This window comes from Phaseolus vulgaris, chromosome 11, assembly GCF_000499845.2.
Source record: "Phaseolus vulgaris cultivar G19833 chromosome 11, P. vulgaris v2.0, whole genome shotgun sequence".
Classification (NCBI taxonomy): Eukaryota; Viridiplantae; Streptophyta; class Magnoliopsida; order Fabales; family Fabaceae; genus Phaseolus; species Phaseolus vulgaris.
In genome coordinates this window covers 21,853,786-21,873,394 of record NC_023749.2, presented here as the reverse complement: position 1 = coordinate 21,873,394, position 19,609 = coordinate 21,853,786, and the positions used below count along the sequence as shown (strand labels likewise).

The 19,609-nt window shown below is 48.3% G+C and overlaps 1 protein-coding gene across 1 annotated transcript; it reads right to left on the bottom strand.

Moving 5' to 3' along the window:
* Positions 1-13,588: 13,588 nt before the first annotated feature.
* Positions 13,589-16,902, bottom strand: LOC137810470 (uncharacterized). The gene is made up of 2 exons (XM_068611741.1): positions 13,819-16,902; positions 13,589-13,776 (listed from the first exon to the last, which is right to left on the bottom strand). Exon 1 carries the CDS (start codon positions 16,260-16,262, stop codon positions 13,950-13,952), a length of 2,313 nt encoding a protein of 770 aa, XP_068467842.1. The 5' UTR covers positions 16,263-16,902; the 3' UTR covers positions 13,589-13,776; positions 13,819-13,949.
* Between the last annotated feature and the right edge of the window lie 2,707 nt (positions 16,903-19,609).

Sequence of the window (19,609 nt, the reverse complement as noted above, 5' to 3'; positions counted from 1 at the left end):
CACATTCATGACGGAGCTGTCTTGCTATTGCTATAAGGCTATGCCCTTTGGGCTAAAAAACACAGGGGCCACCTACCAGCGACTAATGGACAAAGTGTTAGCGCCCATGTTAGGGCGGAATGTCCAAGCATACATAGATGACATGGTGGTCACCTCCCAGCAGAGGAAGCAACACGTAGCTAACCTGGAAGAGCTATTCACCATGATAGCGAAGTACAGGCTAAAGCTGAACCCGCAGAAGTGTGTGTTCGGGGTTGAGGCAGGCAAGTTCTTGGGTTTTCTACTCATTCAACGAGGAATAAAGGCAAATACCGAGAAGTGTGTTGCCATAATAGCTATGAGGAGCCCAATCTTGGTAAAAAAAGTACAATAGTTGATAGGGCGCATGGCTGCTCTGTTCAGATTGGTATCGGTAGGTGGAGACAAGGGACACCCTTATTTCCAGTGTCTGAAGAGGAACAACAGGTTTGTTTGGACCCGCGAGTGCGAGGAGGCATTTGTAAAACTGAAGGAGTACCTTGAGTGTTGTGCAAGCCAGAGCTAGGTACCCCACACCGCTTATACTTCACAGTTACAGAGAAGACGATCAGCTCAGTCCTATTGCAGGAACAAGACCAGATGCAAAGGCCAATCTATTTCGTCAGTAAGGTATTGCAGGGGCCAGAGGTGAGATACCAGGCCTTAGAGAAAGCAGCCTTAGTAGTGGTATTCTCAGCGAGAAGACTCTGCCATTACTTTCAGAGCTTTATTGTGATAGTGATGACAGACATTCCAATCTACAAGGTCCTGTAAAAGCTAGATGTAGCAGGCAGAATGGCACGATGGGCAGTGGAACTATCTGAATTCGACACACACTACGAACCTAGGGGCCCCATCAAGGGCAAGATCTATGCCGACTTCGTAGTGGAACTCTCCTCGACAGCCACACACCAAGAAGGGGCAGATTTCAGGTGGGTACTCTTTGTAGATTGATGGCATTTTCATGTGTTCTTCTTGAATCAAAGTAGAAAATAAGGTGCGGAAGCAATGGGTGAGATGATCAAGACCCTCCTAGGAGTTGTGTTGGCCTTGTAGGTGCATGATGAGTATGGTGTTTGAGTGGTTCGGCCAGCTCAAGGGAGAAGGTGAAAGGATTGAAGTTTAGAGCCTAGATTTCTAGGAGAAGTAAAGCTTGTGCACAAAAATGGCAGCATAACCTTACTCAATTAAACTTGAAAAATACAATGAGATAGCTTCCCTATTTATAAGCTATCTTGGACGTAAATGTTAAGCTATCTTCTAAGGAAAAGAAAACCAAAATTAAATCTAAATGCTAAGCCATGTGCCATGTGCAATGACCGGCCACACAACCCTAGTTTCTAGAATGTTTCCATCAAAAGTGCTTTCTACACTATCTGTACCGCCCTGGTGGACGGGTGTGATGACGTGGCATCCTGCTACAGTGTAGGCGTGTTGACAAGGCGCCAGGTTGGCAGATGGGAAGGAAGTCGGGAGGTACGTGTGGTCGCCGATTGTTAAGTTGGCGTGTTCCGATTTCCAGTTTCCCAGAATAGGCGATCGCCAGGTTGAAGATGAAGTCGCCAGATGTAGACTCAGGCGACCAGGCAGTCGGAGATCGCCAGAATAAGCACATCGCCGAAGACGAAGGAGAAGCAGATTATGAAGGCGGCCGGCGAGACCACGGGGAAGGTGTATGAAGGCCCTAACTCGCCAGTTTCAGTAGAGATCGCACTCCTAAGTTAGCTATGCACTGGGCAGTACCATGCATAAGTAACTTAGCCAAAATAAGAGTAGAAGCAGCGCCAAGTCAGGGAGCCTCCAGATGATGGCACGTGTACAGTTGGATGCGAGCCACGTGTTCAGGTCTGTAACTGCCAGGAGAGAGAAAACCACCAGGTATATAAGAGTTCTTAACAGATTTTCTAAGGTACGCGCGTTCAGTTCATACACTTTACGCTTGCGAGTAACAGAGTTGTTTGTGAGAGAGAGTTTGCACGGTTCCAGTTCTTAGTATTTGGTGATACCGTCACTGACTTGAGTGTCGGAGTGCGATCGGCCGCAGCGGCGCCGTGTCGTTTCTTTGCAGGTTCTTGAGATAGATCCAGAGGAGGAACGGAAGTGAGAAGCGGCGCGCACGTCGATCCTTTGACGAGGCATTCTCCAGCGCTCCGGTCAACAGGCAGGATCATCAGGCGCCCACCGTGGGGCCGTGTAAAACGTGCTCCCATCCACAGCGTGAGTTCGTGGAAGTTTTCGAGGTTTTCTGCGCGGTTGTGTGTTGGTGCAACCGTCGTTTGCAGTTTCTTTGAGTTTCGTTCGGTGAGTTTGTGTTTTGTGCCGTTTGTTTGTCTTTCAATCGGTGGAGTGAGGTCTTTTGTTGCTTGCGCGCAATCTGTCTGGTGGAAGTTCGAGTTCTTTGGTGGTTTTCTGCGAAGGTTTGCGGTGTTCTTGGGTTCTTGCGCAGTTTCTTGAGTTTTCTCCGATTGATCGCTGATTCGTTCGTGGTTGAAGTGTTATTTGCTGTATTTCTGTGGTTCGCTGAAGTTAATGAGAAAGATGAGAAGCAATCGTTCCAGTCCCGTGGCTCCCGTCGCAGCTGAAGGCGACGCCGTCATGACCATGGCGCAGATGGCAGAAATGATGCGCTCATTGCAGGCGACTGTGGAAGCCTCGCGCGTGGAGCAGGCAAGGATACATGAAGACCTGGTCGCCTCTCGCGCCAGGAACGAGGAGGTCAGCAAGGTAGCTGAGGAGCTGCGTCGAGCTCTTCAGGAGCAGCAGGGTCGTTCTTCAGCTGAAGAGGTGGCACCATCGACGCCACCTCGTGTTTTCCCAATGCCTTTCATTCAGGCGATTACCGACACGCCAGTTCCCACGAGCGTGGTTCCGGTTAAAGCTGTTTTTACTGGCGTGGAGGATCCAGAGGCTCATCTGACCACGTTCCACACACAGATGATGCTGTCGGGAGGGTCGGACGCCGTCTACTGTAAGATGTTCGTGAGCACGCTCCAGGGAACGGCGATGGAGTGGTTTGTGAGCCTGCCTAATGGCCACATAACTAATTTTCAACAATTCTCGAAAATCTTTGTCGAGCAGTATATTGTGAACAAGGCACCGCCCAGGGTGTCCTATGATCTGTTTGATATAAGGCAGTACCATGGGGAGTCCCTCAGAGACTACCTCAATCGCTTCGGAGCGCAGATGGTCAGATCGCCGGCCAAGGATGAAGAAATGCTGGTCTATGCCTTCAAGAAGGGCGTGCAGCCAGGGCCATTCTGCGAGGCCTTGATCAGGGCTCATCCAGCGACGTTTGCTGAAGTCAGGCGACTTGCGGTGGCCCACATCGCCGACGAGAGTGAAGTCGCCGAGAAGAGAGGCAGCGTGGCTCCCGCCAGGCCACGTGCCCAGACCAGGATCCAGCCACAGAGGGTGCTGGAAACGGCAGCGGCGGCCAGAAAAGACCAAAGGACTCGCTATCCTTACGATAGGAGAAATAAGGGAAGAAGCCAAGCGCGCCAACCGCCAGCACGCCAACAACCAGCACGCCGGGAATACAATCGCCCGCCTAAGCACAAATTCGTCATGGGACTAGCGGACCTGATCGCTATCCCTAACATATCTGCTAGGTTGAAGGCGCCCGAGAAGGTGGGCGACAAGGTGCTGGGGTCAAAACCGGACGCCTGGTGCGAGTTCCACCAGTGCTTTGGCCACAACCTGGACTCGTGTTTGTCTTTAGGATACCAGCTCGACGACCTGGTTAAGAGCGGGTTCCTAAACGACTATCTGCTGGATAGGAGGACGGGGGGAGCATCGAGTTCCCAGCCGGCAGGTGGAGAAGCCCAGCAACACGAAATGCCAATCCACGGGGAGATCCACACCATTGCAGGGGGTTTCTCAGGTGGTGGATGCACCGCATCGCAGAGGAAAAAGTATGCGCGATCGGTGATGGCAGTGGACATGTTTGAAGATCACTCACCGGAGGTGGACATTACGTTCACAAAGCAGGATCTTCGGGATGTTGTGCCTCACGACAACGATCCCATAGTTATTTCGTTGATAACAGCAGGGAGGAAGGTCCACCGAGTTCTGGTGGACCAAGGAAGCTCGGCAGACGTGATGTTCTGGCCGACTTTCACGCAGCTGGAATTGCCCCTTGACCAGCTGAGGCCCTATGGAGGGTGTTTATATGGATTCGCTGGTGACCAGGTGGAGGTCAGGGGGTACATCGAGCTGAGAACCACGTTTACAGATGAGGCTGGGTCGAGGACGGAGAAAATCAAGTACCTCATCGTAAACGCCCCTTCGGCATATAACATCCTGTTGGGAAGGCCCACCCTTAACAGGATAGGCGCAATTCCATCGACTCGGCACATGAAGGTGAAGCTGCCGTCCATGGAAGGGGTGGTGATCACGATCAAGTCGGACCAGAAAGAAGCGAAAAGGTGCTATGAGAATAGCCTGAAAAACAAAAGGTCCGTGAGCTATGTAACAACCACCCCACCTCCCGGTGTGAAGCCCAGGCCGCCGGCAACAGAGGATATCGCTGGAAGGGATGTAGAGATGGTAGACGCTGAGCTGGGGGAGAGAGAGGCTGGCCTGGAGGAGGAAGAGGCGCGGAATCGCCCCGAGGAAGCGAGGGAACTGGGAATCGCCAAGGCGGTGATCGCCAGAGAATCCAGGCCCAAACCCGTCGAGCAGTGGCTCGAGAAGGAGATCGAGGGGAAAGTTTTCAAGCTCGGAAGATCTCTGGAGGTCGATCTCCAGGACCAGATCGCCAAGGTGATTGAGCGGCATCTGGACGCGTTTGCTTGGTCCGCTTCGGACATGCCCGGGATCGATCCCGACTTCTTGTGCCATCATCTGGCGATGGACAACATGGTGAGACCGGTGCGACAAAGAAGAAGGAAGTTTAATGAAGAGAGGAGGCAGGCAATCAAGGATGAGACCCAGAAACTCCTCGCTGCAGGCCACATCAGGGAAGTCCAGTACCCTGAGTGGTTGGCAAATGTCGTGCTGGTAAAGAAGAGTAACGGGAAATGGCGCATGTGCGTCGATTTCACCGATCTGAACAAAGCTTGCCCAAAGGATTTGTATCCTTTACCAAGCATTGATGCCCTGGTCGATAGTGCGGTAGGGTGCAAGCTGCTGAGTTTCCTGGAGGCCTTCTCGGGCTATAATCAGATCAAGATGCATCCCATGGATGAAGAAAAAACAGCCTTCATGACGGAGAGGTCGTGCTACTGCTATAAGGTGATGCCGTTTGGGCTGAAGAACGCGGGGGCCACGTACCAGAGGTTGATGGATCGAGTACTTGCACCGATGCTGGGATGGAACGTGCAAGCCTACGTCGATGACATGGTCGTGACCTCGCAGGAGAAGAGCAAGCACGTGGCAGACTTGGAAGAATTATTCACGACGATCGCCAAGTTCAAGTTGAAGCTCAACCCGGAGAAATGCATTTTTAGCGTGGAGGCTGGAAAGTTCTTGGGTTTTCTTTTGACTGAAAGGGGAATAGAGGCCAACCCGGACAAGTGTGCCGCCATCCTGGCGATGAGAAGCCCGGCTACAGTGAAAGAAGTCCAGCAGCTGACGGGTCGGATGGCAGCCCTATCTCGCTTCGTGTCAGCGAGCGGAGAAAAGGGACATCCCTATTTCCAATGTCTGCGGCGCAATAACAAGTTCGCTTGGACGAAAGAATGCGAGAAAGCTTTCGTCAAGCTGAAGGAATATCTGGCGAGCCCGCCGGTTCTGTGCAAACCACTGGCGGGAATCCCTCTCAGGTTGTATTTCGCTGTGACTGAGAGGGCGGTGAGTGCGGTGCTCGCCCAGGACCAGGATCAGGCTCAGAAGCCTATTTATTTTGTGAGCAAGGTGTTGCAGGGCCCAGAAACGAGATATCAGGCCCTTGAGAAGGCTGCGCTGGCTGTGGTGTTTTCGGCGAGGAGGTTGCGCCACTACTTCCACAGCTTCACAATACTGGTGATGACTGACCTGCCCATCCAGAAGGTCTTGAAGAAACCTGACGTTGCGGGAAGAATGGTGAAGTGGGCAGTAGAATTGTCAGAATTTGACATTAAATATGAGCCTCGAGGCCCGATCAAGGGGCAAATCTTCGCAGATTTTGTAGTCGAGCTCTCATCAGAAGCAACGCGGGTTGAAGGTGACGACTTCCGTTGGGTACTCTCGGTGGATGGATCATCGAACCAGCAGGGTAGCGGTGCTGGAGTAATATTGGAAGGACCCAACGACGTGCTGATCGAACAATCGTTGAGATTCGCCTTCAAAGCCAGCAACAATCAAGCAGAGTATGAGGCGCTGATCGCCGGGATTCTGCTGGCCAAGGAAATGGGAGCCAGAGTGCTGATGGCTAAGAGTGACTCGCTGCTAGTCACAGGGCAAGTAACAGGCGAGTTCCAGGCTAAAGATCCACAAATGGCGGCTTACTTGGCGTATGTGCAGGAATTGAAGAGTTCCTTTGCCTCTTTTGAAGTGGTACATGTGCCCCGAGAACAGAATGCCCGAGCTGACTTGCTTGCTAAGCTCGCCAGTTCAGGCAAGGGGGGTAGGCAGAGGACAGTGATTCAAGAAACTCTGAAGACGCCGAGGGCATTTGTAGCAGATCACCTGGTCCTTCAGATAAGCAGGTCGACGGAGAGAGCAGCGAGAAGCCACAAGTCTTTGACGCAAGAAACTCTGAGATCGCCGAGAGTTAGAGCTTGTCGAGGAGAGAAGGTGGACGTGATGCAGGTCTGCGCCACCCATGAGCCAGACACTTGGATAACACAGTACAAGCGGTGCCTGGCAGATGGCCTCCTCCCGCTAGATCCAACAGAAGCTAGGAAGGTAAAGAAAAATTCCAGCAAGTATACATTGATTGATGGCGATCTGTACAGGTTTGGGTTCACCCACCCACTCCTGGAATGTATACACGGCGAGAAGTGCACGAGAATTATGGCAGAGCTCCACGAAGGAATATGTGGAAGTCACGTCGGGGGTCGAGCTCTGGCCGCGAGGACTCTCCGTGCAGGCTACTATTGGCCATCCATGAGAGAAGATTGCAAGAAGTATGCCCAATGCTGTAAACAGTGCCAGCAGCACGCCGATTGGCATAAGGCACCTCCCGAGGAGTTGAAGTCGATCTATAGCCCGTGGCCGTTTCATACTTGGGGAATTGACATCCTGGGACCTTTTCCACTGGCGATCAGGCAGATGAAGTACTTGGTGGTGGCGATTGAGTACTTCACCAAGTGGATTGAAGCAGAACCAGTGGCCCAGATCACCGCACACAAGATCGAAGGCTTTGTATGGAAGAACATCGTGTGCCGGTTTGGAGTGCCTAAGCGCCTGGTGTCAGATAATGGGACTCAGTTTGCAAGCCACCTGTTGAAGAAGCTTTGTGAAGGGGTTGGAATTCAGCAAGTGTTTGCATCCGTCGAGCACCCTCAGACGAATGGCCAGGTGGAATCAGCTAATCGGGTGTTGTTGAGAGGTTTGACGAGAAGGCTTGAGAAAGCCAAGGGAAGTTGGGCTGAGGAGGTGCCCCGTATAGTCTGGGCGTACCACACCACCGAGCAGTCCAGAACCCATGAGACCCCGTTTAGCTTGGTCTATGGGTGTGACGCCATGATTCCGGTGGAGATCCAGGAAAGCTCGCCGAGATTCCAGAACTTCGTAGAGGAAGACTCGAATGAAGAGAGAAGGCTGAACCTGGATCTGCTGGATGAAGTCAAGGAGGAGGCAAGGCTGAAGGCTGAGGCGGTGAAAAGAAGGGTCGAGCGAAGGTACAATTCTAAGGTGATGCCAAGACAGTTTAGAGAAGGCGATCTGGTGATGAGGAAGGTCCACCAGTACGAGATGGAGAATAAACTATCACCCAAGTGGACTGGACCGTTCAGAATAACCGAGGTGCTCGGGAACGGAGCCTACCGCTTAGAGACGCTGGAAGGAGGGGCGATTCCTCGCACCTGGAACGCCACACACCTGAAGTTGTACTATAGTTAAGAGCTTTGTAAGTAAAGACAAACACAAATGTTATATTATAATGTCTCTGTTAAAACAGTTTCAAGGGGGCGCTCTTTTTCCCTAAGGAGGGTTTTTAATGAGGCCACCCAATAAAAGAAGAGTTTTCGAAGTATAAAGTGTTTCCAGATTGCATGTGTGCTATTTTCGAAAGTTTGAAGAAAGACCTTGTCATTTGTACATGATTTGAGGCAAGAAAATATATATATCGCGTGCTTTCTAAAAAGTTTTAAAGTCCTCATCGTTTTTCGGCGATTAGAGGCACCAGTTAAGTTGTAAAGTCCTCATCGTTTTTCGGCGATTAGAGGCACCAGTTAAGTTTTAAAGTCCTCATCGTTTTTCGGCGATTAGAGGCACCAGTTAAGTTTTGAGTCCTCATCGTTTATTGGCGATCGGAGGCACCAGATGAAAGACCTCCTCGTCGTCGAGCGAGTGCAGGCGAGAAAGAGGAAAAGTCCTCCGTGTTTCTGGGAGCGAGAAGATGTAACTCCCGGGGCAACGTAGAGGCAAGTTAAAGACCTCCTCGCCGTTGAGCGAGTGCAGGCGAGAAAGAGGAAAAGTCCTCCGTGTTTCTGGGAGCGAGAAGATGTAACTCCCGGGGCAATGTAGAGGCAAGTTAAAGACCTCCTCGCCGTTGAGCGGGTGCAGGCGAGAAAGGTCCTCAGTGCATCCAGGGGGGAGGAGATGTACACCCTGGGCAAGTTGAGGCACCGGATAAAGTCCTTATCGCCGTTGTGCGAGCCAAGGCCAATTAAAGACCTCCTCGCCGCTGAGCGAGCGCAGGCGAGAGAAAGAAAAGATCCTCAGTGCATCCAGGGGGAGGAGATGTACACCCTGGGCAAGTTGAGGCATCAAATAAAGTCCTTCTCGCCGTTGTGCGAGCTCAGGCGAGTTAAAGACCTTCTCGCTTATATGCGGGTATAGGCAAGATAAAATCCTTCTCGTCTTGAACGAGTTCAGATATGGCGAAGAGGGCGGAAGAAGCTTGAAAGGTGGCTAAGGTAGGTTCGAAGAGAACGCCTAGCCAGCCGGTCTTCAGCTCTGAAGTTCAGGGGGGTAAAGGAAGATCCCAAAGGGCATTTCTGCCCCAGATAAAGAAATGACTGCCAAAGCATGAGGCTGGGAAAAGCTGGTGTTACCAAGAGGTTTTGGCGATCGGGAAAAGTTCAAACGACGGCGAGAAGGTTGAAAGACTTGTTTGATAAAGCAGGTCGAATGGGACGTTGTTTGAACCGATGATTGAGTTACAGTTCGTTGCTTGGAAACTTTTCTTATGATCAGGTTAGTGCCTCAAGGGTACAAGTTGTTTAAAGCGATTGTGGCTTAAGTTTGAATCGGCTCGAAGCAGTTACGCCAAAGGTCGTGTTTGCAAAATCGCTAAGTTAAACTCGGCAAAGTTAAACATACAAAGAAGGTAAAAGCGCTCAAAAGAAGTCAGAAGAAAGAATATCCAAGTTTCGCTATTGAGATAAGTAACTGTTCAAAACACATATGCAAGAGTTTTTACAAGGTAAATACAAGTGAATTTATAAAGAAGCAGATGGGGTGGAATTGGTTGAGCCTTCGGCGGGAACGACTTTTCCATCTACTACTTCGTTGTTTAACGACACCATGCTGAGGTCGAGATCAGGGAATAGGCATGCGAATTGCTCCCGAGCGGCTTCGAATCCAGCACTCAGAATCTGAGCAGAATTTAGCTTAAGTTCTTCAAACTGCCCTTGAAGTCCTCCAACCTGTTCCTTGAGCTCCTTGTTCTGCTGCCCCTGCTCTTCAACCTATTTTTGGAGTTGTTTGTTGGTCTCTTGAGCATGAAGAAGGTCGTCAGTAACCTTCTTGGATTCTGTTTGAGCTTGGGCCAACTCGGCAGCCATCTTCCCTTTCTCCTTGTTTGCCTCGGCGAGATCAGCCATGGCGTCGTCCCTCGCTTTTTCAACTTGCCCAAGTAGCTTCTCGCGGTCAATCGACCTCTGCTCCAGCTTTTGCACCCTGGCGGCGTCAGCTTGAATGTGAGCCTCCAGGTCGCTCGCCTTGGTGCGCAGAGGCACGATCTTGCTTTCTAGTTCAACTTTCTCTTGGGCAAGTTCGTGGACTTTGCGGCGAAGGTCGGCAGCTTCCTTGCGCGCCAGCCTAAGCTCGGTACTCAGGGCATCCTCTACTCGAGAGTGTTCCATTTCCGCGAGCGTCAGGCTGAATGACACCTTCTCCACCTCAACCTTCATAGTGCTATTTTCGGTCTTGAGGTTGTAGAGATCGTCTTGAAGCCTCCTGGTGGAGCTCTCCACAGCTCTCGTTATGATTGATGGGATATCCTCTGCTATGGTTTTGAGTTTGGCAGTCAGAGGTTCCCACATCCTTGTGACTTCAAGGGAAAGGTTGGATGCCTGGAGAGGCGCCAGGGGGGCTTGTGGAGGGTTCTCGCCGCCACCTTCCTTAGCAGGGTTTTCAATGTTTGCTTCCTGGCGTGGCGACGCGACCGGGGACTCGGTAATTAGAATCGGGGAGGTGTGAGCAACCTCATTCCCGGTCGGAACGTTCTCTGCAGCTGAAGCATTTGAAGGAGGGCCCCCTCCAGCTGAGATATGGGGCGTAGAGGCACTTGGGGGGTCCTCCAGAAAGTTTGGCTCTTGAGCCTCGACTGCTGGTGGCGCAGTGGCCAGTGGAGTTGCTTGGACTGGTGGTGAAGGGGCTCATGGTGTTGGTGATGAGGGAGGAGGAGCAGGTGTTGATGGTGGTGTTGAAGCTGGAAGAGGGGGTGGGGCAGGTGGAGAAGGTGGTGCCACCCTTTTCCTCTTTGTAACGAGGCCATCCTCAGTGACCTCGTCGTCCTCTTCCTCCTCCTCTTGGACGACTTGGGGGGCTTTTCGCTTTGGCCTTTTAAGGACCAGTTTCTTTCGTTGGGTGGGCTCCTTAGGCGGTGATCGCCCATGAATGATGGCCTTCTCGACCGCCGAGTTGGGCACCGTCTGGGAACCGGTCGCCAACCCGTGGTTGCGGGCGAGCGCCTTCAAGTCAGCGAGCATGTTCTTACCCAACATGGTATCTGCATGGAACGAAAGTGCATGAGTTAGCTCCAAGGGGAAAAAAGATTAGTGTACAAGGCAATGAGACAGCAAAAACAGGCATATGCAGAAAAGATAAAACCAAAGTCTTGTGTGTGTCGCACAAGACGCCCAGAAACAATATCAGAAGCAATGTCAAGACAAGAGTGTAGCGTCCTGACCTATTTGGAATTCCAACTGGTCCTCAAAGAACTCGAAGGAAATCAGGGTGGGGGTCAAGAATGTTATGTGGGCATCTGCCACCCTCTTCCAGAATAGGCAAAGGTCTCGATCCAAAGCTCCCATGCTATCAGGACTTCTGGGCCTCCTGAAGCAGCTCTTGGACTCCTTTCTCCCCTTGTCCACCCAGTACAAGGGGAAACCGTCGAGAAGGGAAGTGTCTTTGTCATTTGCGCGAACCTGGATGAACTTCCCCTTCCAATCCTTGTACGACTGCTGGAAGATGGTGAAAATGGATCTCCCAGCAATGGCATTCAGGCTGACCCACAGGCGATCTCCTGGGTGCTTGGCCTCAAACAGGAATAAAAACACGTCCACTGACGCGGGCAACCCCAGGTGGGCGCACGTTATCTCGAAAGCTCGGACAAACGCCCAGCTGTTGGGGTGAAGCTGGGCGGCAGCGATGTTGAGCTCGGTTAAGAGTTCCCTCTCAAATCGAGTAAGAGGGAACCTGAGTTTGACCTTCTTGAAGAAAGTGGTGTAGACGAAGCAGAAGGGCCCGTCGGCGCTCACTTTATCATCGGCGCACACTGGCAGAGCGGCGGGGCAAGGCAGCACCATCATTCTCTCATCGTGCTCCTTGTGAAACGATTGGTGGGCCTCGTCCCCATTGGTCAATCGCAGAACCGCTCCTGCAGTGTTCACCGACGAGGTTTCCTTTAAGAGGGTTGGGTTAGCCCATGGGTATAAAGCCTTGAAGTCTGGCAGAGGGATGGGGGCTCCTCCAGCGTTTGGTGGAGTCGCCTGGGCCAGAGCGGTTTGGGAAGACGCAGGCCTCACAGCCTGCAAAGAGGGAGCACCACGAACTTGCGTTGAGTCGTGTGCTTGTGAAGGAGGGTTTCGCGCTGATGGAGGGGGGTTCGGGGTAATCTTGGTGCGAGTCATGGTAGCAACTGCAAAGGAAGAAGAAAGAGAAAGAATAATAATCAGGAGGGTTACAAAGGCTGACTCGATCATAGAAGGAAGGTGAAAGACGAACGAATGTGAGTTCGTTGCGACGATCGACAAAGCCCTAAGTTACGCAGAAGGAGAAATGGAAAAACAGCCCACAGCGTATGCACCAGACAGTTACAGGATGATGCGAATCGGTGAAAATGCAAGGGAACCCAGCAGATGAAGGAAAGTAGTTACCTTTCGATGATCAGGAAAACGTTGAAGGGAGGTGGTGATCTAGAGCGTCGAGGAACGTCGAGAGCTTTTGCAGAAGGAAATGAGAGCGTATGCAAGTGTGAAGAAAGTGATGGAACAGTAGGAGCGTAAGGGGTTTAAGGGTTTTCGAAATAAGTTTTGGAAGCGCTAACGGCAGATGAAGAGAGCCGTTGATGAAGCCACGTGTCGAGCGATCGGTGAAGGGTTTGGTGGAGCGTCAGAGCAGCAGAAAGTACGATCGCTTGGAATTCTGCGTCAGTGCCACGTAGATCGGTGTTGACGAGGGCTCTTTCAGTCTTTTCGCTAGACAAGTCTTCGCTTAAGACTGGGGGGCTTGTGTACCGCCCTGGTGGACGGGTGTGATGACGTGGCATCCTGCTACAGTGTAGGCGTGTTGACAAGGCGCCAGGTTGGCAGATGGGAAGGAAGTCGGGAGGCACGTGTGGTCGCCGATTGTTAAGTTGGCGTGTTCCGATTTCCAGTTTCCCAGAATAGGCGATCGCCAGGTTGAAGATGAAGTCGCCAGATGTAGACTCAGGCGACCAGGCAGTCGGAGATCGCCAGAATAAGCACATCGCCGAAGACGAAGGAGAAGCAGATTATGAAGGCGGCCGGCGAGACCACGGGGAAGGTGTATGAAGGCCCTAACTCGCCAGTTTCAGTAGAGATCGCACTCCTAAGTTAGCTATGCACTGGGCAGTACCATGCATAAGTAACTTAGCCAAAATAAGAGTAGAAGCAGCGCCAAGTCAGGGAGCCTCCAGATGATGGCACGTGTACAGTTGGATGCGAGCCACGTGTCCAGGTCTGTAACTGCCAGGAGAGAGAAAACCACCAGGTATATAAGAGTTCTTAACAGATTTTCTAAGGTACGCGCGTTCAGTTCATACACTTTACGCTTGCGAGTAACAGAGTTGTTTGTGAGAGAGAGTTTGCACGGTTCCAGTTCTTAGTATTTGGTGATACCGTCACTGACTTGAGCGTCGGAGTGCGATCGGCCGCAGCGGCACCGTGTCGTTTCTTTGCAGGTTCTTGAGATAGATCCAGAGGAGGAATGGAAGTGAGAAGCGGCGCGCACGTCGATCCTTTGACGAGGCATTCTCCAGCGCTCCGGTCAACAGGCAGGATCACTATCCTATCTACTAAGTACCCCTAATGGGCCTTTATGCAAACATATACAAAGCCTTCTCTCTTCCATCCGTGGCTTCATTTACTTGTGTGTGAGCATGTTTGGCCATGGATCTTGTAAGGGGGCCTAGACGGTCTAGCTCCATGGATAGCCTCCCTCCTTCACGTCCTAGACGCTCACCTTCACGTCCTAGACGCTCACCTTCACGTCCTAGACGCTCACCTTCACGTCCTAGACGCTCACCTTGGTCTTGGTCTTGGTCTAGACGCTCTCCTTGGCTTGTGCCTTGGCTTCCTTGGATAGGTGTGCTTGGCCCTCCTCCATCATCCCCTCCCCCTTGGAAAGGATTTGTCCTCAAATCCAGCTCGTCATCGTCATTGGTACCTTCTATAGAAGCTAGCTAACCCATGAAAACTTCTTACTTCACTTACATTTTGTGGAGTTGGCCACTCGCGGATGGCTTTGATTTTCTCAGGATCTACATGCACCCCCTTTTTGTTTACTATAAAGCCTAAGAAGACTACACTATCTACACAAAAGGTACACTTATCCCTATTGGCAAAAAGACTATTTTTCCTAAGGACTAGAAGAACTTCCCTAAGGTGGCTTAGATGGTCTTCTAGGGTTTTACTATATACTAAGATATCATCAAAGTAAACTACTACATATTTACCTATACAATCCCTTAAGGTATGATTCATAAGCCTCATGAATGTGCTTGGAGCGTTAGTAAGCCCAAAGGGCATCACCAACCACTCATATAATCCAAATTTGGTCTTAAAAGCGGTTTTCCACTCATCACCCTCCTTGATTCGAATTTGGTGATATCCACTTTTAAGGTCAATCTTGGAGAATAGAGTTGACCCATGCAATTCATCAAGCATATCATCAAGCCTCGGGATTGGATGCCTATACTTGATGGTGATGTTGTTGATTGCTCTACAATCACAACACATACGCCATTTTCCATCCTTTTTGGGCACCAACAAGACAGGTACAGCACAAGGGCTTAGGCTCTTTTGAACCCAACCCTTCTCCAACAAGTCTTGAACTTGTGATTCTATCTCCTTTGTTTCCTCGGGGTTGGTTCTATAAGCAGGCCTATTTGGTAGGCTTGCCCCCGGTATAAAGTCAATTTGATGTTCTATCCCCCTAAGAGGAGGAAGCCCAATGGGTCCTTCTTGGGAGAATAGATCTTCAAATTCACTCAAAAGGTTTTCTACTTGAGGAGGTAAAACCATGAGTTCACTACTTGTGGCAGTGCATGTAAGTGCTCCTTTACAAAAGATAAGGCTTGGTTGTTCAACAAGAAGCAAGTTTTCAAAAACATTTTCAAGAGGTTTTTCTTGTTGACCAACCTTGTGGGAAGGAACACTCTTCTCCCACGCCTTTCTATCCCTAAGGATTTTCTCTTTTTCTAGCTCTCTTTTTTTTTTGTTTTCCTCATCCCTCTTTTGTTTCATTTGTATTTGGTCTTTCACCACTTGAGAATGTGGTAAAGGACTAAGTACAAACTTCTTATACTTATGGGTGAAGGAAATCTCGTTAGTGAGACCATCATGCAAGGTTTTCTTATCAAATTGCCATGGTCTCCCTAATAAGATATGGCAAGCTTCCATAGGCACTACATCACATAAAACTTTGTCTTTGTAGTTCCCTATGGAAAACTTGATTTCCACTTGCTTGTCTACATGTAGTTCCCCATTTTCATTAAGCCATTGAAGTTTGTAAGGTTTTGGGTGAGGAACTACTTGTAGCTTAAGCTTTTCAACCATCCTAGCACTACAACAATTACAACTAGATCCACTATCCACAATGAGGGAACATATATTTTCTAAAACATTGCATCTTGTATGAAAGATGTTCTCCCTTTGTGTTTCCATGGATGTGCTAGGGTGATTGTTGAGGGTTCTCCTAATCATAAGCAATTCTCCCTCTAGTGGAGCTACCCTCTCATCCTCTCCCCCTTCCTCTCTCTCACTAGGCTCATCCTCGCCACTAGTGTACTCATCTACACCTTTAAGAAACAAAGTCCTTTGGTTTGGACATTGTGCTTGCACATGCCCTCTACCATAGCACTTAAAACATTTAACATCTCTAGCTCGGATGGGTGGGGTTGAGGTTTCTTTGGTGAAGGGCTTGGTAGGCTCTTTTGGTTTTTCCTTGGATGTACTACCCTCCCTTCTAAACTCTTTCTTGGGATAAAAGCTAGAATAGGGGCTCACCTTTTGACTTGAGGTTTTGCGCAAGTTTTGTTGCTCAACTTTAATGCAAAGTTGAACCAAATCATTCAAGTCTTGATAAGGTAAGAGCTCTACTCTATCTCTTATCTCAAGTGATAGGCCACTAAGGAACCTAGCTATGGTGGTTTCCTCCTCTTCTCTAATGGAGGCTCTCATCATGTAGAGCTCCATTTTTTGCCTATACTCTTCCACACTCATGTTCTTTTGTTGGAGTCTTTGGAGCTTGTCCATCAACTCCCTATGGTAGTAGGAAGGTATATGTCGACGTCTTAGGGCTCCCCTAAGGTCATTCCAATATGTAATGGAAGGTTCCCTATGAAGACGTCTATCTCTTTCGAGAGAGGTCCACCAATACATGGCGTTCCCTTGGAAACTAAGGGTGGCTAAGGGTACTTTTCGTTCCTCACTTACCCTATGGCAAGCAAAGAGTTGCTCTACCTTCATCTCCCAATCTAGATATACTTCTACATTTTCTTTTCCATGAAAATGAGGTAGGTCTACTCTTGTTTCCCTTGGCACCTCTTGTTCCCTTTGCCTAGTTCTTCTAGGGGGTGGTTGGTAATAATCATTGATTCTACGGCTTCCCTCCCCTAGAGACTCAATACTTTGAGAATGGGATGCATGAGTTTTTTTTTATTTTTGTGATTTTTGTGACTTCTCTTCTTGAGCTTTAGCCAACTCATTGATTTTGTTCTCATTCTCCAATTGTCTAAAAGATATCAATTGTACCGCTTGGGATACTTCTTTTAAAAGAGTTTTCAAAGATTTTACTTCACTTTCTATAGACTTTGGAGAGTGAGAAGAAGAAGACATGGCTAAAACTTTGTGTATATAGGTGTTTTACTTTGAGAAAGTTTAGGAAAGTTAAAGAAGGTAGTTTTCCAGGTAAGGGAGGTGAGTCACAAAGGACTACTTAAGTACCAAGCCTTTTCCTTGCCAAAAACTATCCCCCAATATCTTCACACAAGACTTTCTCTTAGTGAAACACTTAGAACACAAATAAGTTGAGAAATAAATGCAAGAAAACAATGCAAGCTAACTATGCAATCAAAGCTAGTCGGTTTAGCACACAAATTAGACAAAAATAAACATGCAAGACGTAGCTATGAAAGCAAAAGAAAAGCAATTACAAACAAGTAACAATTACTAATCAAGAATGCTATACTATTCGGCCCTAGGTGAGGCTTCTTGGACACTTTGAGCCCTTGAAGACACACTCACCGTCTAAAACGTAATTAAAAGAGGTAATTAACAATAAACCAAGTTGCAAAGGGAAATAAGAAAACTCCCTTTGTTGTTCCTCCTTTTGGTTAGTGCACTTCTTTGTTGTCTTGATTGTTGATCTCCTAAATGTTTGTAGTGTTTGTTTCAAGGAAGTTTGTTTCGGCTTTGGCTTTGTCTCCTCCTTAGAATGTTGGCTTTAATTCTCCAATTTCCAGCACCTATTCACAAGGGCTAAACCTTAAACCAAGTCAAATTCCATGCACATAAGCACCAAGGGAGAAATTAAATTCCAACACCCAAAAAGAGAGGTCAAGGAACAAAAGCAAGAAACAAATTTAATTGAAAGAAAACAGTACCACCAAAAGGATTTATAATATGACAACTTAGAAAGAGATTCAAGAAATTAAAGCAAACAATTAAAGGTACTCAATAAAAGGTTGGCACACAAAAGAATTCCTAAAGAACAGCACTAGATTAGATGACCAAATAAAAAAAACAGCACCACTGGAAAATGTTGTGGGCCAGAAAACGTGTTTGTTCCCCGATTTATGCTGATCTGTATTTTTGGAATTTGGCTCTGAAATTTGTTATGCAAGATATTCAGGATCTTATATAAAATCTGGCTTTGGATTCAATCAAAACGGATGCACCATTTGTTTTTAATAAATTTTTCAAAATTGGTGTTCGGTTAGGCCAGCTGGAGCGCTCAAGATTTGCACTCTGATTTTGTAAGATTTATCATTTTTTTTCTGTTGCTTCTTTTGACTTAATTCTTTTTTTGTCTTTTCTATAACACTTTAAACTTGCATTTTCCAGAAAATCAGAATTTTCCTATGGGTGGAAATATTTTTCTGGGTTAAAACAGCCAAAACAGAGAAGGTGTAAACAGGGGAATCTGAAAACTGGAAACAAAAACAGCAAGATACCAAAGTTTAGACACAATGGAAATTTGTGAAATAGAATTGTGTATGATCTAAACACAATATGAACTCAAACTAAAAATAAAAAAGGCACCAAAGGATCAAAGAACAGCAGATTCAAACAAATTAAAGAGACCCAAAAGCAAGAAACAATCAAGCCAATAATAGGACTACTAAGAATTGTTGACAAATATGGATTCACATGACTTGACACAACATTTATAGATTCAGAAAATAAAGACTCAAAGCATAAAATGAAGCAAAATTAAGAAAGCAATAAGGACTCAAATTCCTAAAAGAAAACAGCCACTCAATGGTGTAAGGAATCCTATCACAAGCTGCACAGAATTTGTTCAAGATCAATTGAACAATTGTGCTTCGGTTGGATCTTCCATAAGCACACCAAGAACAATTTAAAAAGTAAAAAACAGCAAGACAAGTATGGAATTTAAATGACAATATGAAATAAAGAAGAACTGAAAATTTAAAAGACCAAGCTACTCATCTTGAAGAACCAAAAGCTCATGATACCAAATGATGGCATTTTCATGTGTTCTTCTTGAATCAAAGTAGAAAATAAGGTGCGGAAGCAATGGGTGAGATGATCAAGACCCTCCTAGGAGTTGTGTTGGCCTTGTAGGTGCATGATGAGTATGGTGTTTGAGTGGTTCGGCCAGCTCAAGGGAGAAGGTGAAAGGATTGAAGTTTAGAGCCTAGATTTCTAGGAGAAGTAAAGCTTGTGCACAAAAATGGCAGCATAACCTTACTCAATTAAACTTGAAAAATACAATGAGATAGCTTCCCTATTTATAAGCTATCTTGGACGTAAATGTTAAGCTATCTTCTAAGGAAAAGAAAACCAAAATTAAATCTAAATGCTAAGCCATGTGCCATGTGCAATGACCGGCCACACAACCCTAGTTTCTAGAATGTTTCCATCAAAAGTGCTTTCTACACTATCCTATCTACTAAGTACCCCTAATGGGCCTTTATGCAAACATATACAAAGCCTTCTTTCTTCCATCCGTGGCTTCATTTACTTGTGTGTGAGCATGTTTAGCCATGGATCTTGTAAGGGGGCCTAGACGGTCTAGCTCCATGGATAGCCTCCCTCCTTCACGTCCTAGACGCTCACCTTCACGTCCTAGACGCTCACCTTCACGTCCTAGACGCTCACCTTGGTCTTGGTCTTGGTCTAGACGCTCTCCTTGGCTTGTGCCTTGGCTTCCTTGGATAGGTGTGCTTGGCCCTCCTCCATCATAGATGGTTCCTCAAACCAACAAGGCAGTGGAGCTGGTGTTATCTTGGAGGGACCAGATGGGTTGCTGATTGAGCAGGCTCTACGTTTCGCTTTCAAGGCCAGCAACAACCAAGCAGAGTATGAGGCCCTGATCGCTGGAATGTTGTTGGCTAAGGAGATGGGAGCAAAGGGGTTGTTGGCAAAGAGTGACTCTTTGTTAGTTACAGGCCAAGTTACATGGGAATACCAGGCTAAAGACCCTCAGATGGCCGCATACCTGGAATATGTCCAGGTCCTTAAGGAGTCGTTCGAAGTGTTCGAGTTAGTCCATGTGCCCAGAGAACAGAATGCCTAAGCCGACTTACTTGCAAAGCTAGCCAGTTCGGGCAAGGGGGCAGGTAAAGGAC

Bases quoted from the DNA above. Each gene is read 5' to 3' on its own strand.
- LOC137810470 (XM_068611741.1), bottom strand. From the start codon at position 16,262: ATGAAGGTAGAGCAACTCTTTGCTTGCCATAGGGTAAGTGAGGAACGA.